The sequence below is a fragment of the Falco peregrinus genome, chromosome 5, assembly GCF_023634155.1.
Source record: "Falco peregrinus isolate bFalPer1 chromosome 5, bFalPer1.pri, whole genome shotgun sequence".
Classification (NCBI taxonomy): domain Eukaryota; kingdom Metazoa; phylum Chordata; class Aves; order Falconiformes; family Falconidae; genus Falco; species Falco peregrinus.
Genome location: NC_073725.1, coordinates 80,459,224 through 80,486,041, shown reverse-complemented (window position 1 = coordinate 80,486,041; position 26,818 = coordinate 80,459,224). Strand labels below are relative to the sequence as shown.

General features: G+C 40.5%; 1 protein-coding gene across 3 annotated transcripts in view; it reads right to left on the bottom strand.

Annotated features, from left to right (window-relative positions):
- The window catches only part of XYLT1 (xylosyltransferase 1), a 202,598-nt gene that overhangs the window by 62,210 nt on the left and 113,570 nt on the right, over window positions 1-26,818 (bottom strand). For all 3 annotated transcript variants that reach the window (XM_055805406.1, XM_055805405.1, XM_055805407.1), the window contains 2 exons: window positions 6,461-6,633; window positions 5,604-5,806 (listed from right to left, as the gene is read on the bottom strand). In XM_055805406.1, coding sequence (XP_055661381.1) covers window positions 5,604-5,806; window positions 6,461-6,633 — 376 coding nt within the window. The remainder of the gene's footprint in view (window positions 1-5,603; window positions 5,807-6,460; window positions 6,634-26,818) is intronic.

The following is a 26,818-nucleotide window of genomic DNA, read 5'->3' as shown; positions in this document are numbered from 1 at the left end:
TATGGGGTGTAAGGTCAAATTCAGCCCTGGAAAGTCAGTATCCTTTATACAGGATTTCACATCCAGCACCAGCTTACCTATTGCCAGGAAGGAACTTGGTGATCCTATGCCACTACACAGCTTCCATCAGCCTTGCTGGCTTTGGAGTTTCTAAGTTCATAACCATTAAGAGGGCACAACTGGGTCTCAAACATTCCTCACGAAGCTAGAGTGCTGTATGGGAAAGCCAAGTGCTTTGTTTCAGTTCTAAGAAGAGATTTTCCTGCATTTCCAATATTGCATTTCAAGCCTGCACATTGCAAAAGCTGGGAATTTCTGCAAAAGCAGATGAACAGCACGAGTCTGGTTTACTCACTCCATGCCAACTGTATTCTCCCACTATTTTTCTCCCAGTCACCTGTTTCAAAGGTTCTGTCATTTGGTCAGTTGCGGAGGTGAAATCTGGGCAGGTCACGGTAAATTTGACGGAGCAAAAACCATCCCTGATACAGTTTATATAGAGTGGTAGTCACCTGTGTTTTGCAGGGGATGAATCTGGACCAGTGGCTGAAACAAGGAAATTGTTGTTCTCCCAGGTAGTTCTGGCACCTTGAAAAAGTGCTGAAGCATTTTTTCTCAAAGATTGAACTTCTTTCTAAAACCTGTTGGTTATAATTATTTCTACCCAACGCCAGAATGAAAGCCTGAAGTCCTACTCCCTCCCCTCCCACCTTTTCACTCTTGGCAAACACTTTGCTGCCCAGGGACCTTGCTCAGAAGTCATCGCTTTGATTTCATATTAAACAATACTTTGTCTGGCTGCTTGCAGAAAAGAATAATTTTAAATAATTAATTTTCCTTACAGCCATTTTGTCTTTCAGTTTTCTTTCCTGAAATCCAAAGGCAATAGCCCCGCTTTAGCCCCAGTGCAGGACCTGGTCATGTAAGCTATTAGAGATGAAAGCTGTGAAGACGACAGATGAGTGAAAGGACAGCTTTATCGCTACTAGGCAGTCTACCACATTTGGATTTGGCAGGAGTTCAAATAAAACTGTTGATTTTGGGCAGTTATCTTTGCTAACAACTCTCCTAAGAAGTCAGGAGTGCAGATCTGCTGGAGGAAAGACGGAGAGTCTGGCTGCCCATCTGCTGCTGGCTGATCAGGCTGGAAACATCGACCTGAGAAAAAGGGTTTACCTGCTTCAAAGGGCATCCTTCAAGTTTCTAAAGGAGCATTTAAATCTTTAGATGAATATTAACAATGTTACCTTGACCATCAGAGGACAACACAATGGAAGAACAGCAAGTCAGTCAATAGTTCTGTGCTAATTTTTCTTGAGTGTGATTCTGACTGACAAAGACGATATCCATAAATTACACCAAGTTGGCACCTGTTTAAAGAACTAGTCCCAGCTAGATCATCCCATTTACTCCTTGGAGTCTGTAGCCACCCTTCCGCAGGTGCTTTTTGTATGATGACACACATTTCATTCAAGTTCCAGACCAAAACTTCTATTGAATTCATCTCATTTGACTGAATCTTCACAACAGAGGCTTTTACGGAAAATAAGGCTGTGCAACCTTTTTTCTAAAATAGTGCCAAAGAGCAAAACACAAGCATTTCACTGGGTTTCTTTCAAGTCCCTTTGTTATACCTGATTGCACATAATTGAAAATGTAGTCAGATCTGCATACCTGGCTCCATCAATAAGCCACTCTATTTTCTTACTATTCCAAAGCACTCCCCAAGCTTCTGGTATATAATTTTGCCTGACCTTTATAAAAGACCAAGCATTAGCTGGCAATTAATTTGGTGATCCCTTTGGTGATTGAGGCTCAGTGATTTACTGTAAATTCTAAATAGTTCAAATGTTTCATTATGTTTATTCTTTATACAAGCTTTGTGGCCAGGTAAGCACTGACATGACATTCACTGTTAAACGATCTCATTAAACTTCTTAAATTAAGTGGTGCAACACTTCACCTGCCACATTATCCAAGGACTCCTGCAATGCACATTAAACATTCAGCATCAATAGATGCTCTACCATAGTTCACCTTGTTGGGAGTGAAATTTCAGTCCCTGAACATAAGGTTGACTACCTGATGCTGTTTGTCTGAGACAATAAATAATGCAAATAGATGCCCATGTAAAGTAAGAGGTTAAAGACACAATAGCTTTCCCACTGAGTTTTGAAAGTGGCTCTCAAAAGAAAAGACTTTAAATCATTAAAAAATGCCATTAAAATTAAAAAAGTTAAGGGAAAGCAAGGAAGGTACTTTCTTTCGCTTCTTTATAAATGCAATGACTGTGAGAGATGATTTCTTGAGAACCTTGAAGGCATGTGCCCTTTTTTAATTCACAATCCCAGAGCAAAAGGAGGGGAGTCACACAACTTCCCACCTCAGAGCTGCTTGTAGAGGTTTGTCTTTAGCCATTTCATCTCTCGTTTTCCTGCTGAGAATGTTTAACAGAGCTGAATGGAGTCAAGGTTGGATAACGCACCACATCATTTCACTTAGGGCAATAAATAGCATATTGCTTCATGACTAAAGAGAAACACAGCATTTTTGTTGGAGGTGCCTTTATGTCCAGACTCTGTTTGCCAGCAATTTCTACTGCAGTAACAACTAGATGCACATGGATTAGGACCTCCTTTGTGCTAGACGCTGGACCTACAGACTCCACAAACAAAACGTTAAGGCATGAGGAAGAATAATAAGGGTATCTGAATTTTCCTGACTTGCATATGTTTTATTTTACACGTTAAAATGTTTCCCTCCCAAAATGAAGGGTTCTAATATTTTTTTCCCCCTGCCTTTATACAGTATGATCCTTGACATCTGCTCCTGGACGTCTCTGCTGAAGGATGAAGGGCTCCTAGCAATTGTAGTGTAGCCTGTGAACATACCAGACTGCTCCCTGGACAGATTTAGGCTTCATCATACAGTATTAACACCATATACTGAATGTGTTTTTCTGACTTAGGAGGCTGGATTAGCTTTTATTATCGGAAGAGAAGTAGTAAAGGTTTCAGTGTTACAGATGGAATGGCAGATGGGAAGCGAAAGCTTAATGTGAAGCAGCTCTGGATAAAAACTATTAATCCACAAAATTCATATGTTTTGATGCAGGGAAACCTAGCAAAAAACATGGCAATATGACTAACCAGTGAGAGAAGTGTAAACTGTCCCAGCCCATTATCTGATAAATCATGGCATGAGGTCTGAACGAAAGAAAAAAAAACCCTTCAAACACCCTATTTACTCTTTCCTGGAAAAAATCAGTTCTTTATGGGGTATGCAGAGAGGTAATGCCTTCCTAAAGATTATAAAGAATATTAATTTATAACATCTCCACTATGAAAATGAAATGGATTCATGTATATATTTGATGAGATAACATTTTCCAGGGTTTACAGCTGTAATATTCCATATGCAAAAAATTTTTACAGTACCTATAAGTCACTGTCATTAAAGTTGTAGCACTGAAAAAGGCTTTTTACTTTTTGTGGAAGTGCGTGGTGTGAAGAAGCACCACTTTTCCATCATTTCTGCTAACAACACTTTGGCGGGGAGGGAAGAGAGCACTTCGGATGCCTGCCTGGCTGGCAGAGCCCACCGTGCATTTCTGACAGCATCCGCAACGGAGAAGAACAACCTTCAACAATTCCTCCCGTGAAGAAACGAGTGCCTGGAATTTTCCCAGCTGAATGGCACTTGTTTAGAGTTTGAATGACTGCAAGATACCACGGCACTATTACAAAGAATCCATTAACACTGAACTGACTACAGTCTACTCAACAAATCCAGTGATTGTTTATGGCCATGTCTACAAGTGACTGATCCCATCTGGCCTTGTGATTTAACTTGTTCCACAGGGAACTAAGAGCAGTTGAGACTGCCACACTCACGGTCTCAGCATTACATGATGTTTAGGGTGGACGTAATGCCACAGAAGGATAACTGGATACATCTGCTGGAACCAGTTTATAATTATACTAGACCTTTAGCATTTATTCCTCCTACAATTTATCTTACTTGATTCCAAGTGTCATCACCTACCTCTTCCTTTATGGTCTTCCATTTAGTCTAGTTTTTATCATCAGTGCAGCATTCCTCACCGGGAAAGTGACAGGGAATAACAAACTAGCTTTTCCCAAAACTTAAGAGATACACAGAGAACTACATACTCTCCCTTTCAAGCAACGGTAGCGTGTCAAAATTGTTAGGTCTTTTGCTGTTGGACAACAGAAGCGTTTAAATTGGGTCCAACATGAAATATCAAGATTTAACTCAAACCTCTATGTTCCAATATCAATGCAATCTCTGTGACTCTTGTGCTCTCCCCTTTTCTCCCCAGAGTGTGTTGCATTTCACTGACAGTGCTTAGAAATGGGAACCAGCAACAAAGCCTTTTGTCAGTTTTCACAAAATCCCTCCTAAGGCGTACGCTCATGATTCTTTTCATTTTTCACTTCAGTGGGGATTTCTGTCTGAGTGGCAGCTTCAGGAAGGGACCCATACTTTGAGAGAGATCTTGCAGAAACCTTATCAGTGAAAGGCAGTGAAACCATCTAATATATTTCTTTTCTATGAGTATTAAAAGCATGTTATGTCATCACTCATCAGAAAATCGCCCAAAAAATTTACTTCCCCTCTCATCAATTCATTTCAACATAGAGGGAAACAGAAGTCACAAGGAGAATTTCCTCTTTCCCTCTTCTTGATAATTCTCACAGCTTAAACCCAACAGTTTAAGGACGCTTGGGGGTTTTTTTGGAGTTGTCTTTTTTGGGGTGGTTTTTTTTGGGGGGTGTTTTTTTTTTTTTGTGTGTGTGTGTATTCTGCGTTTTTGTTTTGTTTTGTGGGTTTTCGTAGGGACTACCCACTTTTGCACAATATAGTAAAACTTATGGAATGCAGCTGTGGGGCATGGGTGATGTAAATCCAGAAAGAATGTAATTTCACTTAAAATCACGAGCCTTGTCATGTGGCGGTGTGTGAAGTTCTTTGCCTGACACCATCTGAATAAAGATATTCAGGCAATGACTGGTGCTGAAGACATAATTGACTCCTAGCAACTTATTCGTCATTTCTACTATCATTATCCTCTGCAGAAAAAGTACTAAAAAATGCAAGAGGAGATGAATCTATATTCGCATCTTCAATAGTTCCTGAGACATCAAATCAAACTGTTGATCAGAGCTCTGGGAGGGAAGAATCTCTCCATGCCTGGGGGTCATTTGCTGAACTCCAGTACTTCCTGCTACTTTACTCATCCTCTCTTGTAGGTGCCCTTTGCTGGAAATAGCAACTAAATAGAGCAGCCCCTGCTCCCACAGTAGAAGTGAAGAACCAGTGCTGCTAGCCTGCTCAGAGCTGCAGTCCCTCCCAGGTAAGCGGCAGACACACGAGATACAGCAAGGTGACTGTCTCCTTGGCTAAAGTTTGGCTGTCAGACACTAGCATCACCAAGAAGAGCATTCTGCTGTAAGACAGAAAAAACTGCCCCTCTGACCTCTGCTGGTTGCAGCACAGCACGGACATGTCATCCCTTGTATCCTTCAATACATATTTCCAATAGGAAAAAAACATGTACATTCTTAAAATACTCATTGTACCTGATTGGGTAGTCAGCAGCACTGAGGTTAATGAAGAAATCCCATGGCCAGTCATTCATCTCCATTAAGTCCCTCATGGTCCGCAGGTAGGTGGACAGAAGACTTGCTCCTCCCCAGATAGTTGCCATTCTCCAAGAAGTGACTCTCACATTTGGGTACCGGTCAGCAAACTGGAGCACTTGCCGGTGCAAGTAATTGGATCGCTTTACAGGAGAAAAAAGTAACATATTCAAGTTACTCTGTCCATACTTGTCCCTCCCTGTATTCACTAACCACCAACTCTACTTCTTGACTCGCTGAGCATTGCCATTGCTTTACCCTCACTTGGTGTGGCGCACAACCTTCTTTTGCTAAATGCTAATTTGGAAATGTAGAGACACCTCTGCTTAATTCTTTTTATTACAACAACTAATCAAAGTAACTACCTCTTACTTATCATTTGTCAACAGTAGATCCCAAAAGGCTTTCATAAAGGAGGTGACTGTTACTACCTCCCTTTTACAGTGTGAAGTAAAGTAACTTGCCCAGGGGACCTCGGGTCAGCTCTCCATCCAGTGGGCCACCACTGTCAGTCTGCATCAACTTATCAATTACTGTTAATGAAATGTACAACAAACAGACATGGATAGATACTCATAGGCATATAAGGAGAAATGAAGGCTGTTACATAGAGAAGATAACAAGAAACAAACAAACAAAAAAAAACAAACAAAAAAGATGCTCCAAATGTATAAAAGATGGAGAAACAAAAAGTGACATGCACTCTGTGAAGCAGAGGTAAAGAGAAGATGAAGATGACAAAGATGGGTAGACTGACAGATGGCAAGACAGGCAATTTATAACCAGTGATATATTACCTTGTCAACATGAATGTAATAAAAATGGTCTTTATGGTAAATAGCCTTAAACATGCGTTGGAGCTGCCGAGAAGCTCTGCCATGAACAACCAAGACAAATACGATCCTGACTGGGTTGGCTGGCATGTATTCTACGGAGTCCTCATCCCACTGTACATTGTTGTTGGCTTTTCCTGTTCAAAAACAAAACACAGGACATCTCTGAGTGTATCCACAGGGCAGGGGTGCAGAGAGTAGTACACATTTCACCGTGGCTCCTTCTTTAAAAGCACTTTCTAAGGAGAAGCGAGAACTCATGCGTGGCACCAGCCTGCATGCCCATCGAGATCGAACCCCTCTCCTCTGCCACCCTGCAGGGTCACCACCCCAGGAGCAGCAGCCATGCCAGTCCTCCCCTGGCAGCCCTACCTGGACAAGGCTGCATGAACACGGGTAAGCACCCAAACGTTTAACAGTCGGCCCTGCCCCATGCCAAAGACCCTTACCTCTCTGCAGCTCCTCAAGGAACATCTATCTGCAGTAGGATTGCTCATAAATTAATGCAACTTTATTGTCCCCAGCTGTATTCAGGCTACCCATCAGGACATTTCCAGCCCCATGAGATACCCTTAACTTTAAATGGGACACAAACAACTTAAATGATTTCTTTAAAAAAACCCTCCACCACTAATTCAAATCAGAGTCAGATGAACAGCATTAAAAGATTAGGAAAAAGCTTAAATTTAATTACTTCTATCATTTTCAGTTTGTTTATTATGGCCATTTGCCTATGCTCTGTCCTACCTGTTTCTCCCACATAGCTGATGGGCTTCCCCATGGGTGTGCTTAGGGCTTTTGCACAGCAACAGGGACAGAAAGGGACTGGGAAAGAAAAAGGTGCCTGCAAGAACTGACAGGGAAATGAAGGGCAATTGTAATGGCTAAAACAACCCATTTTTCTTTTAAACTGCTTTGATTTGAAGCTGATTATGTTCCATCAATGGACTAAAAAAATTTTAGTGGTTTTCATTATATTTTTTGATACCTCTCTTCTGAAATTAGTGGTTTTCTGCAATGATACGTAGAAGGTTAGGGGACTTTAAAATAGTCATATTGTGGGTCTTTTATTTTAAACTAACTTGCTTTCAATACCCACACTATCATTTATCTAGCAACTACTGAGAACAAAATCCTCTTGAATTTTCACCTGAAATGCCACCTCACTTCATTGGGTTTCTCTAATAAATTCCTGTAGTGACTTATTTTACTCTCTGCTATTTTCCTACTCTAACCTCTTTTCCACATGCTCACTTCTTCACTCTCTTTTAGGTTTAGGTTTTTATAGTCCCATTTTCCACCTGAATACTATTATGGCTTCTTTAATCTAATCCCATTCTTGGCTGCCTGGAATTTCACGAAGGTAAGAACGCTGTATTTTTTTCCATCTGGCAGGATATCTGCTACTTCTGCCCTATGCTGTTACTTCCTTGGGTTTAGCCCGTGGCTGATTAGCACCCTCTATTTTGCAGACTACTCTGTTGATAAAGAACCACCCTGGTTTGCAAATAAGACTAAATTGGTAGGAAACCTTCACTTGAGTACCTGCTTACTAAAAAATACAGTAGGGTTTCAGAGCTGTATGAACTATGTCAAGATCTGAATAGCTCTAGCTACTGCATTTCTATAAAACTTGTGCGTACCAAAGTCTTGCACATCATGTTAATACCTGCATATTAATGACTTGCCTCTCATGTAGGAGCACATCTTCTCAGTGTTAGGACTGAAGGTGCATCAGATGATTTCACTTAACATCATACCATTCAGCAGCGCTACAAATCTAGATGGATTTTAAGGCAGCACTTGTATTTGATGGCTACTTTAGTGCCATCACTCTATTGCCATTTGCCACATGCACTAAAGCTCGCTCAGAGTGCTAATTCAAGTGGCCTCCAGCCCCAGTCACTCCAGTTACAAAAAACAGCTGCCAAGATCACATTTCTCTCCCTGGCCCCAAGCAGTCCCTGACCATATTTTCACCTCTGTTCACTCTTCTCCTCCTTGCCCACCAGGTGCAGAGGAGTCACAGGCAGCTCCCCCTACTCTGCCTTCACTAACATGTGCCACCACCCGCCCTTCCAAGAAAAACGAGTCAGGCCAACACAAGAGAATTCCCATTCTCCTCCTCCCTCCTCCTGCACTGGTCCCTTGGTGCAGTCTCAGTGGGACTGCAGCTGTACCCCATCCCACCTAGAAAGCTCCTCAGAGTGTGGGCACTGCCTGTCGAGTGAACTTTCCTATTTGTTAGGGAATTCCCTTTTTCTAAGATAATTTGCACAGACCGGCGTTCTGTGAAATGTAATAAAAAGCCCACAATGTTAATACAAGGTAAAACAAAACCTGTGAAGAATATTATGTTACAGTTACATCTTATGAGCACGGCTCTAGCCTCAGAAATCGCTTTGCCTATAGGTGAGTGTGGAGAGGGAACGGAGTGCCTTCTTTATGGCCCTCTGGCACAGACCAAATAGCAGCTCTGGCCTGGAAGCAGCAAGACTTGTCCTTAAACTTCCTCAAAGTTCGCAGTTCCGTTACGCAATGGAAATGATGGATAAATGAGCGACTTGTCATACTGCCTTGCTTCGGAGAAACTGCCACACGGAACCTCAGCAGACATGCCAGTGCTCACCCAGCTCATAACACACATTTTCTAGCCTTTGTATCGAAGTGTGTTTATTTTGCTATTGCTTTTGTATCATAGTGTGTTTATTTTGCTATCCTATACGGAAAACAAACCTGGTGTTTTGCTCTGTGACTAAACGCCTTTCACAAACTTCTGAGAAAAGCAGAAGTTGCCCTTCTGGCTTCCTGCTCATAGTGTGCCAGGACTGGCATCAACATATGTTAGCAGGAAAACCTGGACCTATTTTTCAAGTAACAGGAGAACCTCAGCACTACCGCAGTTTCAGCTTGCACTTTCTAGCGCTCAGAGAAATCAATACTCATAATCAAGAGTTTAATCTTCAGCTATTGCAGTATTACTAAATGCCAGGATAATAAACATAGTGCAATCATTTCATATTTGTTGTAGTGCCACATTATGCTCAATCATCCACCAAGATCACTGAGCCAACCTGCTAATCTTTTACTTCTATTGCTAATTAATGAGATCATCAGACTTCTCTAGCAGCATGAAGCAATCTTTTAATGAATTTTGTAAGCCGTATTATTTTTTGTAAATCAATCCATCAGCTTCTGTTCTCAGCTTGGTATTATGCTGGCTGTTCAACAGAATTCCTCTGCGCAGAGATACCTGGATGCTGCTGACTTCATCTGAACACAGCTCTATGTGTATACCCTGCCCTGATAGCATGAATCAGTGGGCAGAGAACATCAGAAGAGTTATTGCTGTGTAGTTCAGCACACTATTTATTGCTATTACATCCATAAACGCAATCAGAAGCCCTGTCATTACTGCAAGAAGTACTAGCCATAATCACTTTGAAGAGGCAGAGCTCTGCAGTCCCTACTTAAACTCACAGGAGCAGCCCCATTCCCTTCAGCGGGACCATTTCTGCAACAGCCAGCTGAGTGGTAGTTGCCAAACTCTGACTTCCACTATAAACTTGTCCTTTTCAAATCTTCACAACTCGTAACGGCACAGCAGGCTGAAAATTTCCAGGCTTGGCTTTTGTCTGAAAATGTTTTCCATTTTGCTTAGAGCAAAACCAGTTTTGCCTTGTTCAAATGGTGCGCAAACTCAAAAAAAAAAAAACCCCAAACCTCAAAACAACATTCCTTAATTTAGAAAACCCATTTTTTTGTGACAGTCATAGAAGTAGTTTGGAATTCTATAAAAACAACAACGAACTTCTCTGAACAATCTACCTGGAAGCCACCAGGATCTGAGGAGAAGTCTTTGTCTGAGGGCTTGGTAACACCAACATTTGTCTGGACCTAGCCAGAACTCTTGCTGGAGTTAAGGTCCAATGATCCATCACAGCAAGTGCCTCATTTGCTCGAGAGAGGATGTTCTGTCTTGCTGCAGTACCCTCCAGCAAAGATACCTTGTGCAGGTGAGGTAACTCCTAAAGCACAGCATGTGTTAATCATACTTAGATGAAAAAGCAATTTCTCCTATGCCAGAATCTAGAAAACTATCTTCAGAAACATTAATCCCAACTTTGAGATGCTAATTTTCACCTCCAGCCTATCATTTGTTTCCATGGTGGCTCCTGTGGATGTTTTTAGTGAAAGAAAAGATTTTAGGTGAGCACTGATTTTTATTTTATTTTAAAGTTATTATTACTATTTATCTATAAAATGCCCACTGGTCTATTCCCAGTGTAAGAGAATCCTCTGGCAAATAAGGCTATTCACCAAAAAGCAGGCTGAGCAGCATATGCAACTTTGGTGAATATGTACACTGAGAGCCAACGAGCTGCGCAGAGCTCTGTGTGTCGGGACTCATCCTGCTTGCTGCAAGGCCACTGTCTGCTTCCCTGTGCCTCAGAGAAGCAGCAGGAGCTGATGGCGTTCAGCATTCCAGGGATCAGCACCTCAGCACGCCCGCTGGACCAAGCACATCTACCGCTGAGGTCGAAGAGGGACTGGGTTTCACAAACCAAGCTTCTGAAGAAGATAATTAACTTGACCAGTCGTATGTGTGGCTTCTTTTAGTGGGTTTTAACTTGCTCAGCAAAGTAGGAGAGGTGAAATCAGCTAAGAAGATCATCATGCAACTGTCCATGGGGCACAGGTGTTTGAGAGGGATGCTTAAGGTTTACAGAATGAAATTGTTGCTAGTTATGTTACACAGGTTTCCTTAAAACTGCTGTTAGCCGTACTTTCTATCTGTGAGTTAGGGTTGAGCACTTTGGATAAAATTTCAGAAATCATGCTGCTATTGAAAAGTGGATATTCAATTTTTTTTGCAGTAATACTTTATTTCAACAACCTCTCTCTACTATTTTTCATTCTTGGACTCTACCATTAATTACAGAAGCAATTTATGACCCTCTCTAAGTTAATATGATCAAGTAAGCCATAAGCAAAAATCAATGCAAGGTAGGCGGGAAGCAGTGAGACATAATTTACAAGCACTCAATGGCTAGTCCATTTAACATTTAAGAGGTAGGTTTCAGTAATGTTCTTTCCATGCTGAGCAGAAGCCCTGGCTTGGAACGAAGTTGCTGCTGACGTGGGCATTTTGAATCTGCTTTAATCATTTCAGAGGGTGACAGTATAAACTCAGGGCAGTCGAGAAGAGCCACTGCCTTACAGCGGGACAATATTCCCTTCAGGAGATCACTGGAAGTTTCTCTACCATTTGTGAACTGATAAGCAGCTCTGCATCCCTGCAGAACTTACATGAAAAGCAAAACTCACTATCATTATGGATATAGGTTGAGTTCTGCTGCAACCCAACCCCTGTGCTGGAGAGATTTCTACCTTGTCTATGAACAGAAAAATCAAGTGCACGGAAGAAGGAAGGTAGGAAGATAGAGGACACATGTAGTACTGCTTCATATTCACAGCTGAATCGTAAGAAGATGAATTGTTTCTATCTTTTCCCAAGGAGGAGGGAAGATAATATTTTGTTTTGGAATCTGAAAGTAAACATTTTCATCTCAGCTTTGTAATCCTTCCATTACAGCTGTTTAACATTCGTGCTACATGTACCACTTCCAAGACTCACTCAACAACCCACTGGGGCAACCATCATCTGCTAAGCAAATCCAGAAAGATACCCCGCACCAGAAAACTTTGTGGACTTTTTTACATGACTTGCAGGATTCATTGTAAATGAAAAAAATGTAAGAACCTTGAGAAGAGAGACAGAAATCTTTTGTATCATAAACCCCATGAAAACACCTGGGATAAAAAAAGGACTGTTTGAAATCAGTCTTGGTACAGAACTTCAGGTTATGTGTACGTGTACACGTATATGTGCTGCGACACCGCATTTATATCCACCGGATTTCAAACAAAACCGGGAGCATTTGGTTTGAAGCAGCCTGCCCTACTGCCAACAAAAACTTTGTTCTATCTTGCGGTCGGTCTCAAGTAGTTACTGAAGCCATTTTTATGATTTGCAAATGACCAACTAATTACCAGATACCGCTACACTGCACTTGCAACACACACTAAACTTAATTTATTACAATACTTATCTAGGCAGGCCAATGTCTCAGTAACAAGCTTGCTTTTCTGACTATTCTAATTATGAAAATGGTAGCATTCCTAGGAGACAAATCTCAATTATTTGTAGTTTTGCTGGAGTGTGTTAGCCAAGCATTTTCTTCCTTTTCCCACTGACTCTCATGAATAAATAAATAACACTCAAAAGCAACAGTAACTTAATTAATGTTGAATTAGAATGAATTTCCTAATAATAATATTTATCATATCAATTAACAGCCAATTAGTGCATAATGATCAGTGTTATTAGGGTGAATACAAAATGCCTTCTAAGTGAGCATTAGGTTATTTTTACTATATTCAGTGACATTACTGGACTTCAGAGACCTAACAGAAAGCAGACCCAACAACAGACAAAACATTCCTTGCAAACACTATTCATTCCTTTTGCACCTTGGTTAGACTGCACTCTTGGAAACCACAAAAAAAAAAAAAAAAAAAAAAAAAAGAGAGAAAGAACACTATTTACAGGTACTTGTACCATTAAAGCCCTAAGAAAATACTCTAATAAGAGATTTTTGGTTCTCAGGGCTGACCAGCAGCCCGTTCAGAGAGGGTCCCCCAGCCCAGAGTCCAAGCTTGTGGAGACCAACCAGCTAATCAACTAAACAGAGTAATTCCTGAAAGTGCCAGTTCTGTGACAATGCACCCAAGACAAAAGAAAAAAACCAGTCTTGTCTTTACGCAGCAACGTGACTAGTGTCAGGGAAACCTTGTGCTGGTGAGGAGGGGAGAGGTTACAGGCAAAAACAAAAAGGCAAAAAACCCAAACCAAAACAAAAACACAAACAGGCGGTGAAAGGGTTGAGATGAGGTATGTGTTTAGATATCTCACCCACCACTGATTGTTGCTAAGGATGCTCCTTTCAACAGTCCAAAACTGATGAGAACAGGAATTTGTCAGACAAGATAAGTCATAGCACCACTCCCAAGAAAACTGATGACACAAACTGAAGCATTTATAAAACCTCATCAACTATTTGCATTTTCTGGACACAGCTACAGCACTCTGACTTCTACAAAAACGAGACTGCAGCGCTGGAAAGTCCCCGGTCCCTCTGGGCAGCTTGTTCAGCTGGTGTGTGCTGTGGGTGACTGCCCACCCACCCATCCTTCCTGCAGAGCCCCCACAGGGCTGCTGGCACCGAGCTGCCTGCAGTCCCCTGCCCCTCCGGATCAGTGACAGTGGTGAGCTTCACACAACATAATTAGGTGCCTAATTTAACACATCAGACTCTCCAAACTGTCTGTGGAGACAGAAGGAATCTCCAGAGGCTCTTCTAGCGATGGCAGAATTGCTCAGAGTGGCAACCAGGCCCCTTTCTGCTGATAGACTCGGGTTTCTCTGAAGCAATAGTGGTGGACCACATGTACATCAGTCTCCTCTTGGTACCATAAGCTGTTCCCTGGGGACATGGGTGATGGCAGCCCAGAGGTGCTCCCAGGTCCTGCAGTTTACCCTAAGGGCACCTAAATCAGACAATCAACTACTGATTTAGGTGGCCTCAATTACACACCAGAGGATGCCAGCCTTCTGGCTGCAGATGGATTACAACCTAACCTGGACACCAATGCCAGGCTCAGCACCATTCATGCCCAAACCAACACTGGGCTTCAGAGTCAGCTCTTCTCTACACTGAAGCACTTTGCTCCCTTCCTTGCTGGAGAAGCCTTTAGATTGCTTGTGCAGGACAAGAAAACATAGAAAATGTCCTTAGTTCAGTTCAGTTTTCTTCTTCCACCTCAATTCATCAGCAAGTTTAATCCTTCAAGGAACAGAAACTTGAAAGCCAACCAGTCACTACAGAGCAACCAAGGCATACATTAAACAAGAAAGTAACAATATCAACATTTCAAATCCCAAGCATAATAGTGACAGAGCTCTATCAAGGCTTATGCCTCAAATTAGCATTTGAAACAGCCTTTGCTGATTCCAGTGCCTGTTTCTTTTTTGCAGGGTGTCTGGAGACTGGCACATCCGTAACCTTTACTCCATCTCTTCCTGTCATGCTCACAGCACGAATAATCAATAAGGAGTGAAAACATAAGCAATTACATAGTTAAAATAAGTCTCTACTTCACATAACCTCCCAGGAGATATTTATGTACTGCTGAGACTACGAAGAAATGAATAGGTAGATAAAAGCATGTTTGTTACCTGCCTGATCAATGCCTTCCCATTCTGTTTTACTGTGCTGTCATCTTTCAAGTCCTATGTAAAGTGCATTTTCCCCAGATATTCTTAAGAAATGAACAGTTAATCATTATAATCAGTTGGTGTAAGGCCAGGATCAAGTTAATTTATACCATACCAGGACCTGGTTTGCTAACTCAAAATTAATCCTTCCTTTGAGGTTCCCATTACATCTGTCTCCTATTTTTTGAATGCAGAATTGGAAGGACAGAGTGCACCTTTATTCTGTGCCCGAAACAATTACAGACATAATGTTGGAAACAGACCAAAAAAGTCAAGATTTTCACAGGTATTTTACGTAGCTAGTTTGAAGGGGACTAGTTAGGCACTGAGAATAAAAACTGACAGTAGCAAAAGCAAAAATAAGCCCACAAACCTCTGCCTTGTGTCCATGTGCTGTAAAATACGAAAGTTTAGCCTTACCTTTTAGCTGAAACTAGTTGCACTACAAGTTAAATTAATACAAATTTCACAACAGAATCAAAAGAGAGAAGAAAAGATAAACAGCACATGTCTGGGCAGATTCACTCCAAAGCTGTCAGGCTTTGCTTCCTCCTCATCCCTTTGGGTTAAGCTATATGGATTTCAAAAGCTGCAGGGCTGGGACATAGCTGAACACTTCGAAGAATCTCACACTGTGACAATAAAAGATGCGTGAGACATCAGATTCATTATGTGCAGGTACCATAAATACATATATATGCCTTGTGTGTGTATACACACACTGTATATACTGGTAGGTTATTTAAGACATACCTGGAATTGAAATACTTAAACCAAAGTGCCACACCTAAAAATCTACCTTCCCACAGAAACACATGCAGTTTCTGCATTCAGAGTATAGATTTTTCAGCAAGCGTGCTGACACATAACCATAGCTCTTGTCAAACATCCTTTATGTCAAAGGATACAGGTAAACATGGTTTTCCCAAACGACCCAAAGTAAATCCCTCCCATGAACGAGCTGCAGAAGCCTGACCAGTCAGTTTCTGCAGGCTTTTCTCTGCAGCACCAGTGATTTCTTGTTATCTCTGGTCAGCAAAACCAGCACTATACAGGGACATGAGCTCCAGTGTTCGCAGATTCACTTCCAGCTCTGCAGATCGCAGGGCTCAGCTCCACTGGCGCTCCCACCAAGACCAGGACATGTCCAGTCTCCTTGCTTAAAGCTCCCCAGTTTGTCACCCACTGCTTAAGGCTCCTCAGGCCACAAAGTCCTTTTGATGAGCAGAAGTGAGAACCATTAGACAGGAATTAGAGCACTACATACTTTTCAAAGATCCACGCCTTCCCTTAATATTGACATTGATCTATACGATTATTTTACTTTTCTCTGTATTATGTGCATTAAATGAGCTAACTCTATGTAATTGAAGTTTCTAAACAAGTACATAACCTTACCTTGCCTACCGCACAATCACTATATAAAGTACTTCTCATTTGTCCATCTGAATATAACACGAGTTATCTTATCACTGATCTGCTCTTGTACTTCAAGCAAGCTTACTACTATGTATACTAAAGGATGAGTGTGAATAATTTTACCCAACACCGAAGAAAAAGAGAACCAATCTTCTCCTAGCATATTACTTCTCAGACAGAGGAATGCAAAATAATTATGACATTTCCAACAGCAAATAGATTTTACTGTAAGCAAGTAACACTGGTTCCTTTGGCAGACATCGAAATATTACTCATATGGTATTCTAACTTACAATAACATTTTAGCAATAAATAACACCACACTACTTCAGCTAGACTTTAACATATACGGACAGGTCAAAACGCAGGAAAACGGATGTTAATTCTTGCATGGGCCACCCTTATATTGCAAAAATGTTCATTAACATGGAAAATGTTCAGGAGGTAAATAAGTGCACTTTTAGAAAAAGCAAGCACTGGTGACAATAAGCACTCCGGATCAAATTAAAATGGAGAATTCTGGTCTGTGCACCGTGTATTACAACCTACATCTCTTTTCCTGGAAACGGGAAAGGTAGGACCGGGCTCTCCTTCCTGGCTGGAATGCTTTCCAGAAGCTGCTTCTGATCAAGAAGGATTAGTAAAGATGGCTTAAGAAAAAAAATCATCAGGCATTAATCCTCTAAACATTACATAGCCAACATATCTTTAGTACAATCCCTCTAATCCAATTAGGGTGCCTTGAAAAATCATATCTTGAGTTCCATGCTTCATTGTGATCGGGTGGAACATCCGTTTACAAGACAGCTGCTAAATGCCTTCCCTGCTTTCCAGCCTGCTTCCACCCGCCACTGCAAATACACCCCAACCCTGCCCTCCAACAGGCTGACTCCAGCCCTGCAAACTGCATTAGTTTGCCCAAACACATAGTCTGGGTGAGCATTCCCGGGAATTTCAAAAGCAAGTTCACCACTCGGAAGAGAGATTTTAGATATTAGATAAATCTCTTTTATTCATAAATGTATTTTAATTGAATATGCATGAGAAGCTGAAGACATCATTTAACTCCCCATTTCACACCTGAATAGTAGTTACTTACAAACATCACTAGTATGAGTAAGCGAACTACAGCCTTAGTAGGTGGGTATGGACGCTAGCCTTCTAACATTCATCCCTTTGAGCCAGCAGGGAAAACAATTCCTAACACAATATTTTTGCAAGCAAGGAACAAATTACTACTCACTAACTGCGCTTGATTTTATAAATGTTCTCATGAAAATTATTTGGATTGGTTTTCACAAGGATGTATATTCACACTTGCATTTATAGGCAAAGAATAGAAAGGAACAGCGTAGTCTTGTTGCTAAAATAAAGGACTTTCACTCCATTACTCCATCACAGTATAAAAAGATCCCATTAACATACCACTAGAGGAAAACAAAGGAAAATCAAATTGCTGGCAATGGAAAATGTTCAACAAAAGCAAAATAAAGTGACTTTTCTGTATTTCACTAGACATTTCAGTTTTGCTGGTAAAAAAACCTAATGTGCAGAAAATGTCATTTTATTGACTAAATAAGTTACTGACTGCTGTTAAAAGCATCTGGGGAGAATTTCTATGTGAAATACATTCTTGCAATAATACCATAATTTATAAACCAGAGTTATAAAAATTTTCTCAGATTTTAACAAGGCTATGATGCTCTTGGATGTGAAGGAGCTGCTTAAACAGTAACTTGTAGAAGAGTTCGACTCTATGCTGCAAAATATGAATATTTGTGCAAAGTTTAAGATAAAAAAATAATGCTGACCTTTTACAGACAAAAATAGCAACAGATACTATTTCTAAAATTATTATAGGTCTGCTCCTCAGAGTCTGCCTTCCCATTCTGCAACTCTCCACTTCATGTTAGCAGTCAGAGGCACTAAATTTGGCAGCAGGTGCTTGTCATTTACTGTGGTTGTGACTGATCCTGCCCTTCCAATGCTGCCACCCATGTGCTGGCAAGGTTTTAGCAGGACCTTGGCTTCACGGAGGCTCTGCTTGCATGCAGCTTATCCCACACCACTGAATTCGGGGAGTTTGGCAGAAGTGAGCATCATGTATTAGCGTGGATCTCTAGGAATAACTTAACGGTGCAGTGTACTATGAGACGGCACACGTTCAAGCAGTTACGCATTTTAATTAGGTAAAGCAAGCACTAAAAAATGTTTTGATGCTCTAGATGTAATTCAGTAACATTGGCTTCCAATATAATTGTTTTTTTCCTGCGACCTGCTCACTCATACACAAGGTATTTGACCACCTCTAACACAAGGGAAGGCTTAAAAAAAAAAAGAAAAAAAAAAAGCTTGTGTTCAGATGTAATTCAGCTCCTTCTCTAAAAAGATGTGAAGCCCCAGACTAAACAAATTCATTCACAACTTGGGTTTTATGGTATAGCAGGGCATAAAAATATCAACTGGCAGCAAAACTGCTAAGCAAAACTAATTTAAGAGACAAAAAAGTGTGAAACGCAAGAAACATCTCACAGATTGTAAAACGACATGTTTATTTAAAAAGGAGACCAGGGAAAACATGAAGTACTGGCAGAGCATAGCAGTAACAACTGAAAGACTCCCTGGCTGTCAGTTGGTTAAAGCTTGCCATTAACTGCAGGCTCCTGGACGAAAGAGCAAGTGCTCCGCAGCCCTCAGACATGTAGCACCAGCGTGACAGCAACTACATCAGCACTAGAGCAGGTTAAGCCAGCCCTTCTCATAACTGATACTCGAGCATCCTCAGGAAGAGGAGGATGAAGAGGGAAAGACAGACAGGGGAAAAACCCTCAATGGATTTGTTGCAAAAATAGTTACATATTTTACTATCTGCAAGGGTAGGATTAGTAAGGATCTTAATGCTAGCACCTCAACTACAGAAAGGTACAAAGTCAGCACTGGAGCATCAGCAGTCGGTGAGGTCTCCAGTTATAGCAAGGTCTCCAATTACTATCACAACTGCTGCTGCCAAAACTTCTGTGTGGCTGTGGATGATCAGGAACTCATCCTTCTCGCAGCTTAAAAGCTAAAACCCCCCAAAGATTATTTTTAGTTGTAGCTAAAGATAGATAATACTTTTTAAGGCAAGGAGTTAGTTAATACGTAGTAGCAACATAACTTTTTTCAGTTCATCTGCTAAATTCATTTCAATCCATCTCCTGCTATGCAGCAGAAGTCACTCATCTGAAATCAATGGAGAATCAACAGTGTAAAATTAGTATCAAAAGAGAATTAGCATGTCTGAACCAAATTCTGCTCAGTTTGCTCATGTTCCACTTCTGAATAATTCTTGATCTATAGAAATGCAGATTAACTTTGAGCTTCCTTAACAATCCCCCACTCCAGCTAAAAGAATCAAATACAACTGATCTGCAATTTCCTTCAAATATAATTTAATTTTCAATATCTTTATTTTGACATTAAAAGAATGATAAAAAAAAAATCACTTCATATTAATTCCTAAGGCTGTACTGCTAGAAGGCAATCTGTTTATCCGTACACGCACACCTCTCACTCTCTCCCTTTCTTGGTGAGACTGACAGGGCAGGGCTCACCACCTGGCCCCCACAACAACCGAGGCATTTTTGAGGATCCTTCTCCTCGTGCCTCAGTGACACCTCCCGCTGGAAAACTGCTCTCTACCAACCTGAGCACCTGTGTCTCGCCACATGCACTTGAAGTGCTGGAAGACTGTAGATCTGATTAATACTGTCAAAAATACAGGCCAAAGTGGCCTGTTAAGGATGCCTGGAAGAGCCTTCAGCGGTACACAACTTCTATTCTTCCCCAGACAAAGCTGTGATTCCTTAGTAGATCGTGCCCATGCCTCCCCTTCACAACTCAGTTGGTTTTGCTGTAACCTGGCTTTAAAATGCATAGTGGAAATGTCTTCATATCTAATAAATTTGAGTATTTATTTTTAGAGTCAGAAAAAAGTATTTTTTTTTTCACATTACAGAATCACAGAATACCTTGAGTTGGAAGGGACCCATAAGGAACATCAAGTCCAACCCCCTGCTGCTCCACAGGAGTACCAAAAACTGAACGGGATGACTAGCAGCATGGTCCAGATGCCAACATGCAAAACTTCAAAACTAATTTACAAAAGCTTTAATCAAAGCCAGGTTACTATTCAACTATTCTAGGTTATTCCTGTTAAACAATCCCTTCCCCTTCTATGTTTACATTCAATTTAATGGTACTGCTTATCGTCAAATGGAAGGTTTTAATATTACCACCAAACTTCAATGTTAAAAGAAAAAAAACAGAGAAAACGTACCTCTAAGGCGGTACTTCAAGAAATTTCTTCAGAAGGAAATATTTTAGAATACTTCAGAACATTATTTTAGAATAGGTGAAGTAAAAATAAAACTCAGTTTGCTTACCACCCTGACCGTACTGTCACAGTAAGCACCATCTTTCCATTAATGTAAAAGTACTTTTAATTTTTTAATGACTCTTTATGTAAACTAATTCAATGCCTTATGATTCCCGATGTTTACCATTCAACAGGACAACTTTCACAGAGTTGAAGACAACATCCAAAATAGAACGTCTGTTTGCTGGCAACCCTTTTATTAGAACAAAGTCAGTTTCTAAATCTAAAAGTCAACTAGTATGGAAAGGGTTAATATTAGGTTAAATGAAGATGTATTTAAAAATAACATTTAAAATAAAAATAAAATTTAAAAATAATTACACCTGACACTATAATTACATTGCCCTAGCACAGAACCCCAAAAGAATGCAGAGACCTTCTGCCAAAGGTGATTTGAGTGTTAATATGAAACCCAACGTGTGCTCATTTTAATTATATATGTGCCTGCTGAGAACATATGATGGAGTCCAAAAAGCTAATTCTTTGTCAGCATGACAGCAGGAACTAATACTAAATCTTGCACACCAAGTAAGTTTTCGAGATTACCAATTACCACACAAAAATACAATGTATTGCAAATGTGGTAATCAGCATGAAAGTAAAAGGCGAACAAAATACTGCTAAATAGAGCTCATCTCTGAGCCAGCAGTGGGTGTCGGGAATCTCCAAATAGTTCATCCTTTCTCTCCAAAAGCAGCAGCATTCAGCTGGCCTGACTCTAACACCACCTACACCAGGTTTGCACTGACTTTCACCATGTTGATCCTCACTGACTCCGAAATAAAGCGGTAACCCTGTTGCCTGTGAATGTCATTAATTAGTTAAAGTACACACTTCAACTGCTAACTCTCTTCAGCAACATATATAATAGCAATTCAAAGCAGATTTTGGTGTTTTTTTCCTTATTATACTGAGGCTTAAATTTTCTGCATTTCAAAAATGTTACTGAGTGTTTTGACGTTCTCTTCTTAAGAGTCCCTGACAGGTTTCTGGCACTGAAATCATGTTAAAGAGTCAGTCTATACCTTTTACCCCACACCAGCGTGCTAACAGGCATTGTGATTTACTTTTAATTATGGACATATTCATGCATCAGTCAGTATTTTGTAAAGAAAGTGCCTGGAGTATGAAGAGGAGAACCTGGAGTCAACGTGCACTTATGAGCTAACCCTGGGGAAACAAGACATAAACACAATTTTGAAGGCAGCAGAGACCAGCCAATGCTTATAACTGCATCTTTACCTGCCTTTTTGTTGCTTTACTGATGCATTATTAATTAATAACTACTGAGCCTTCCCAACAGAGCATTTAAAATAGCAGTTGAATTTCTTTATAGATGATTATGAATCATAAAAGTATGTCTGCATGTTCAAAGCAATAAACAAGCCCAGGTAGGGAGCCTGAACTGCCAGGGAAACTGCTCTTTGAAGCCTGAAGTTTTAGGGATGCTAAATGCCTACTGTGCCGTATTACGCAATTTCCAGTCTAGCTTAATCCAATTAATCTGAAGAAAGGTAAGATCCAATATGTTTTGCCTCAGCATAGGCAAATTCTGTTTGAAAGGAAGACGGTGGCATTTTAGAAAAGCTGCAGGGTCAGTCAGGTTCACTGCTTTATCAAAATGAAGCGCTGCCAATTTAGGCCAGCTAACAATTATCCTTTTCAGTTCTCAGCTGAGATAATGAAAATTGTCAAATCATAATAATTTCTACTCAAGATTTATGCAAATGATGAAATATGTTTCATCAGCTTTTAAATGTATTATTCAGGGATGATGCAAGGTTTTTATGTTCTGCTTGAATTCTGGACAAACTCAGCAAGTACTGAAGGTTTACTTAGGGCAGCTTTACGCTATTGCATAAAAATGAATAGTTTTAGATGTAGGTTGAAATAGATTTGTAACGCTTGAAGACAAAAATTCATTTGGAGATCCCATTTATCCATAAGGTAATTTTTTCCATCTCCACCTCAAAAAATAATATTTGAGGAAGATTCCAGCATTACTGTTCAACAATATTGCCGGCTTTAAGGAGGAAAGGAACTTGTGCTTCCCATTCACTCTTCATTAGGTTTAGTTACCATCTGAATGCGGATTCTTTTTTTTTTTTTTTTTCCTATTGACTGTGCTTAATATTTCTTTCTCATGTTTAAACTGGTACACGGGCAGCAAAAGGGCAGCTTCAGCTGTGGCTGTGTTTACTCATCCTGTTACGGGCCTTCTAGATATATAATCCAGGCCCTTCCCATATAACGCTTGGTAGGTGAGAAAAAAAACCCCAAATTATCTACACTGTTTACTAGACAATAAAAAATTGTTACTCTGTATTTAGACAAACTCTGGGCAAGAGAAGATATGCAAAAGGCCGTGCAGGGAAGAGCATGGGTTTCACAGAACACGGGCTGCTTTGGTGGCCGCTGGCATGGGATTAGTCTTAGCCACTAGCTCCAAGGGACAAATCCAAATGCCATCCTGCAGGGTTTTGTTTACAGCTCTTCCAAGGCCACGTGTTTCTATTCCGTGGATCCACCATGGATCCATGGTGGTACCTTCTAATACCCTGAGCACAAGCCAGCAAAAGTAGGATTACCCATCTGGAGCAGACACCTGATACGCCGTGGCCAACAAGGCAGCAGTGGTCCTTCTCTTTGCCTCCAGGAACGAGCCACCCCACAGACCTCTGGAAGGGTTTGTGTGCGCCCCACCCCCCCCTGCAGCCACTCAGCATGTGAATGTCAACCCACCCTATCCTGCTCAGTCCTGAGGAAAATCTTCACTCATCTTTCAAAGCAAACAGAATTTGCTTTCAATTCCCTAGAAAAACTACCACTGTGTGTTTTCTTTCTAATAGTTCTGTCTCCTAATCTTAATTCTTCTGGTTTATGGCTCACTTCTCCTACAGGGATTCATAGCAAATAGAAAGAATAGCTTCTTTCCTACTTTTAGATATTAAGATGGATCATTATTCCTTCTGATATGTTAGAAGGTATTTATCAGCTTGAGTTATGAGGCCTTTCTGACTGTGAAGATTTAAACATCGATTTAATGCCAACTTAAAGACTCCTAAAAGTATAGGAGATTGCATTAGATAAATAATTTAACAATAAAAGGTATATCAAGGCAGACATTATTGCAGCCTTCCACCAATCAATCACCTTATTCCATGTTTATCCAATTTTCATCTCAAGGCTTTGCACATCAAATCGCCTAGACATATACTACACAACTGAAATAACTTCATCATTGAATAAAATCGCACAGCCATTAAAATTCTCTAATATCAAGATAGCTGACATTATGTTAAATATTGGCTTCAGTTCTGTACAGTAATAAATTCCGACCTAAATCCAATCTTTCATGGATAGCTGATTCATAATGAAAAATTACTGTTTTGTCACTTTACCTTAGGAAATTAATACAGCACCAGACAGTCTTCGAAATATATGATAAATAAAACCCCAGTTCCCTTTCTAGCCACCCTGAAACAACGGGAATGGATTTGGTTTTGATGCAAAAGTATCAGACATGCTAATACCTACCAGATCAAGACAGCAAGTTACTATCATGCTCTTCCCAGGTCTCTAATGCAGAAGCAACCAACTGATACACTGCACAACTGCTACATCTTACAGCAGACATCACACACAAGCTCCTGTACTGGGTTCGAAGCTGCTGAGCTAAACGGCTGAAAAGGGAGGGGAAACACTGCAGAAAACTCTTCCTCCAATTTCACACTTGTGCATCGCTGTGATGCAAAGCTGGAGAACTGCACCAGTGATGTGTTAACAAATTCACTCAAAGTACAGTAAGACTGGACCTACAGCTGGACTGCTGCCTTGCCTGCCCTCATGCCCCCAGGAAAGCACCAGGGTCTTTCAGGGACAGAACTATGGATTTCAGCGCTTAAATGAAGTCACTTCAGTGAAACTCTGTTACCGTTTTCCTCCTTAAAAATACTTCCGTTCAGCAAACTCCTTTAGCAGACTGAGAAAAAGTTTTTATTATTTCATAATAAAATAATTTCCAGGTCTCTTGATAAACAGGATTTTGAACCCACTTAAATACCAAACAAACAGCAATACCACCGCACACCATTTTCCTTTGCATAGGTTTGCAATGGAGTTAAGTACATGTTAGCCCTGGTCTGTATATGGCATGAGTTGTTTGAGGTGTCCCAACAAACCTGTGACACATCAAGGAATGAAACGCAGGTTTCCACAGTACTAGCCTAGGGCTCACCTTCTAGTTAATGCTTTTATGGTTGGCTTATGACATGGCATAATGGAGCATACTGCTTTTACTCCAGCTGGGAGCTCTCTAATGACTTCTCTGACTATCATTCACATTCTCAGGTGATAATAAAATAAATAGACTTTGAAAAAATGTTATTTCATCACAGGGACAACAAAAGAATCTTTTTCCCTTCTTCTTCCTAATGAGACTTTGGCTTGGATGGATTCCAGTAGAACTCTCTGAGCCATTTTAAGCTTGCACTGGGGCTTTCTAATATCGCTCATTTCTTTCCTAAATTTTTGCAGTCTGCAGCAATAGAAAGCAAACATCAAGAAAAACACAAAGATGATCCTGTCTGCATGTTTGGCAAATTATGCCTACAAATGGCCATAAATGATTGAGAGAAATGAAAACATGTTAACTTGTGTGTTAACTGCAGCCTTTTCATTGTAAATGATGGAGCTGAATCTAATGGGATTCTCATTAAGACCCAGAAATGAACCATTTTGAATAGACTTCCTTTTTGCTGACTAGGTGAAGAATGCCAGAGATATCTGAAGTCTCCTCATAGTATTCTTCAGGAGCTTGACAGAAGTGATTTTCCAATTTGCTTTTCAGGGATCTGCTGGTAGAACATTTTCAGAATTAGAAGTGCCATAAAGCTGGTCTTATTCCCAAAACACTGAATGGATGTGCTTTGCTTTGGACCATACTCTTCCACTGACTGGTAAGACAAGAACCCCAGCCCAGAACACCTCTTTTCTTATCTTTGCTTGCTCCTGTAGGAACAGAATTGCCTTGCTTTTTCTTAGTGATCTTGAAAATACAGAGATGGAAGTGCGCAAAGACATTTCAAGGTGCACTGATAAATGTTACTGAATAAAGTTACTGAAATAAGACATCATTTAAGTGAGGTAATCATAGCTAGTGCAATATATATCAGTTAAACCTCTACTCCACTTTGCTTTTAATACTTCATGGGGAGCTTGGTTTTGTGTTCATCTCCTGGCAGAAAACAGTAGAATTATCTACAAAAACACATAAAACTCCCTCCATTGCCTCCCTCTGCTGTGGCTTGGCAAATACAGTGTGTGTTATGTAGAAGTCTTATTCACAATTTATCTCAGTAGCTCTATTCACAGTTGATCTCAGCTACACCTCTTGTTAGCTATTTGCTTACTTCGGCAAGGTGGGCCACTGAGCCAGGCTGGATTCTCCTGTCTATGTCTAACTTTCCTTTCTGTAAGGCAGTATACTCCTTATGATGCTTTTGAATAATTGACCAAAGAATGTAACACTTCCCCAGACACAGAAAGTGACTGAGATAGATCCTTGAACCTGTTCAGAGACTTAGAGATATATTAGTGAATTTTTTTCAGAGCACCTACACCTAGGTCCCATGCAAAAGAGAAAGTACAATTGGGTAAAACAAATATTGCAGTAAATTCCTCTTTTAAAATTCCCCTTCTCCCCTCCTCCTATTCAGTAAATTGCCCAGAATGAATCACAGCCCACAAATAGATGGAGAACATGAAAATGTGTGGTTTTGTTTAGTCATGCTACTGTTGAGCTCAACAATATTATGCAGCGCAGTAACACACCGCATACACAGAAGCTTTCAGTCTAAAAGTAGCATGGTTTAAAATACTCCACTGCACAGTAATAACCATTGGCTGGATGGAAACCTCCATTTCCAATTAAAAACACAGGTGAGTAAGCAGCAAGACTGCTTAAGCTGCTATTTACAGCCGGTCACAAACAAACAAAGGTGCATTCTCACCAGTCAGATGTTTCTCTTGCAATTTTTAATGAGTTACACAAGTGATTCAAGACTCCAACAAAACACCTCACCATTAGCTTGGGCAAGAAAGTCTCCAGAAAAGAGAAGCAATCACCTCACAAAAAAGAGAATGATAC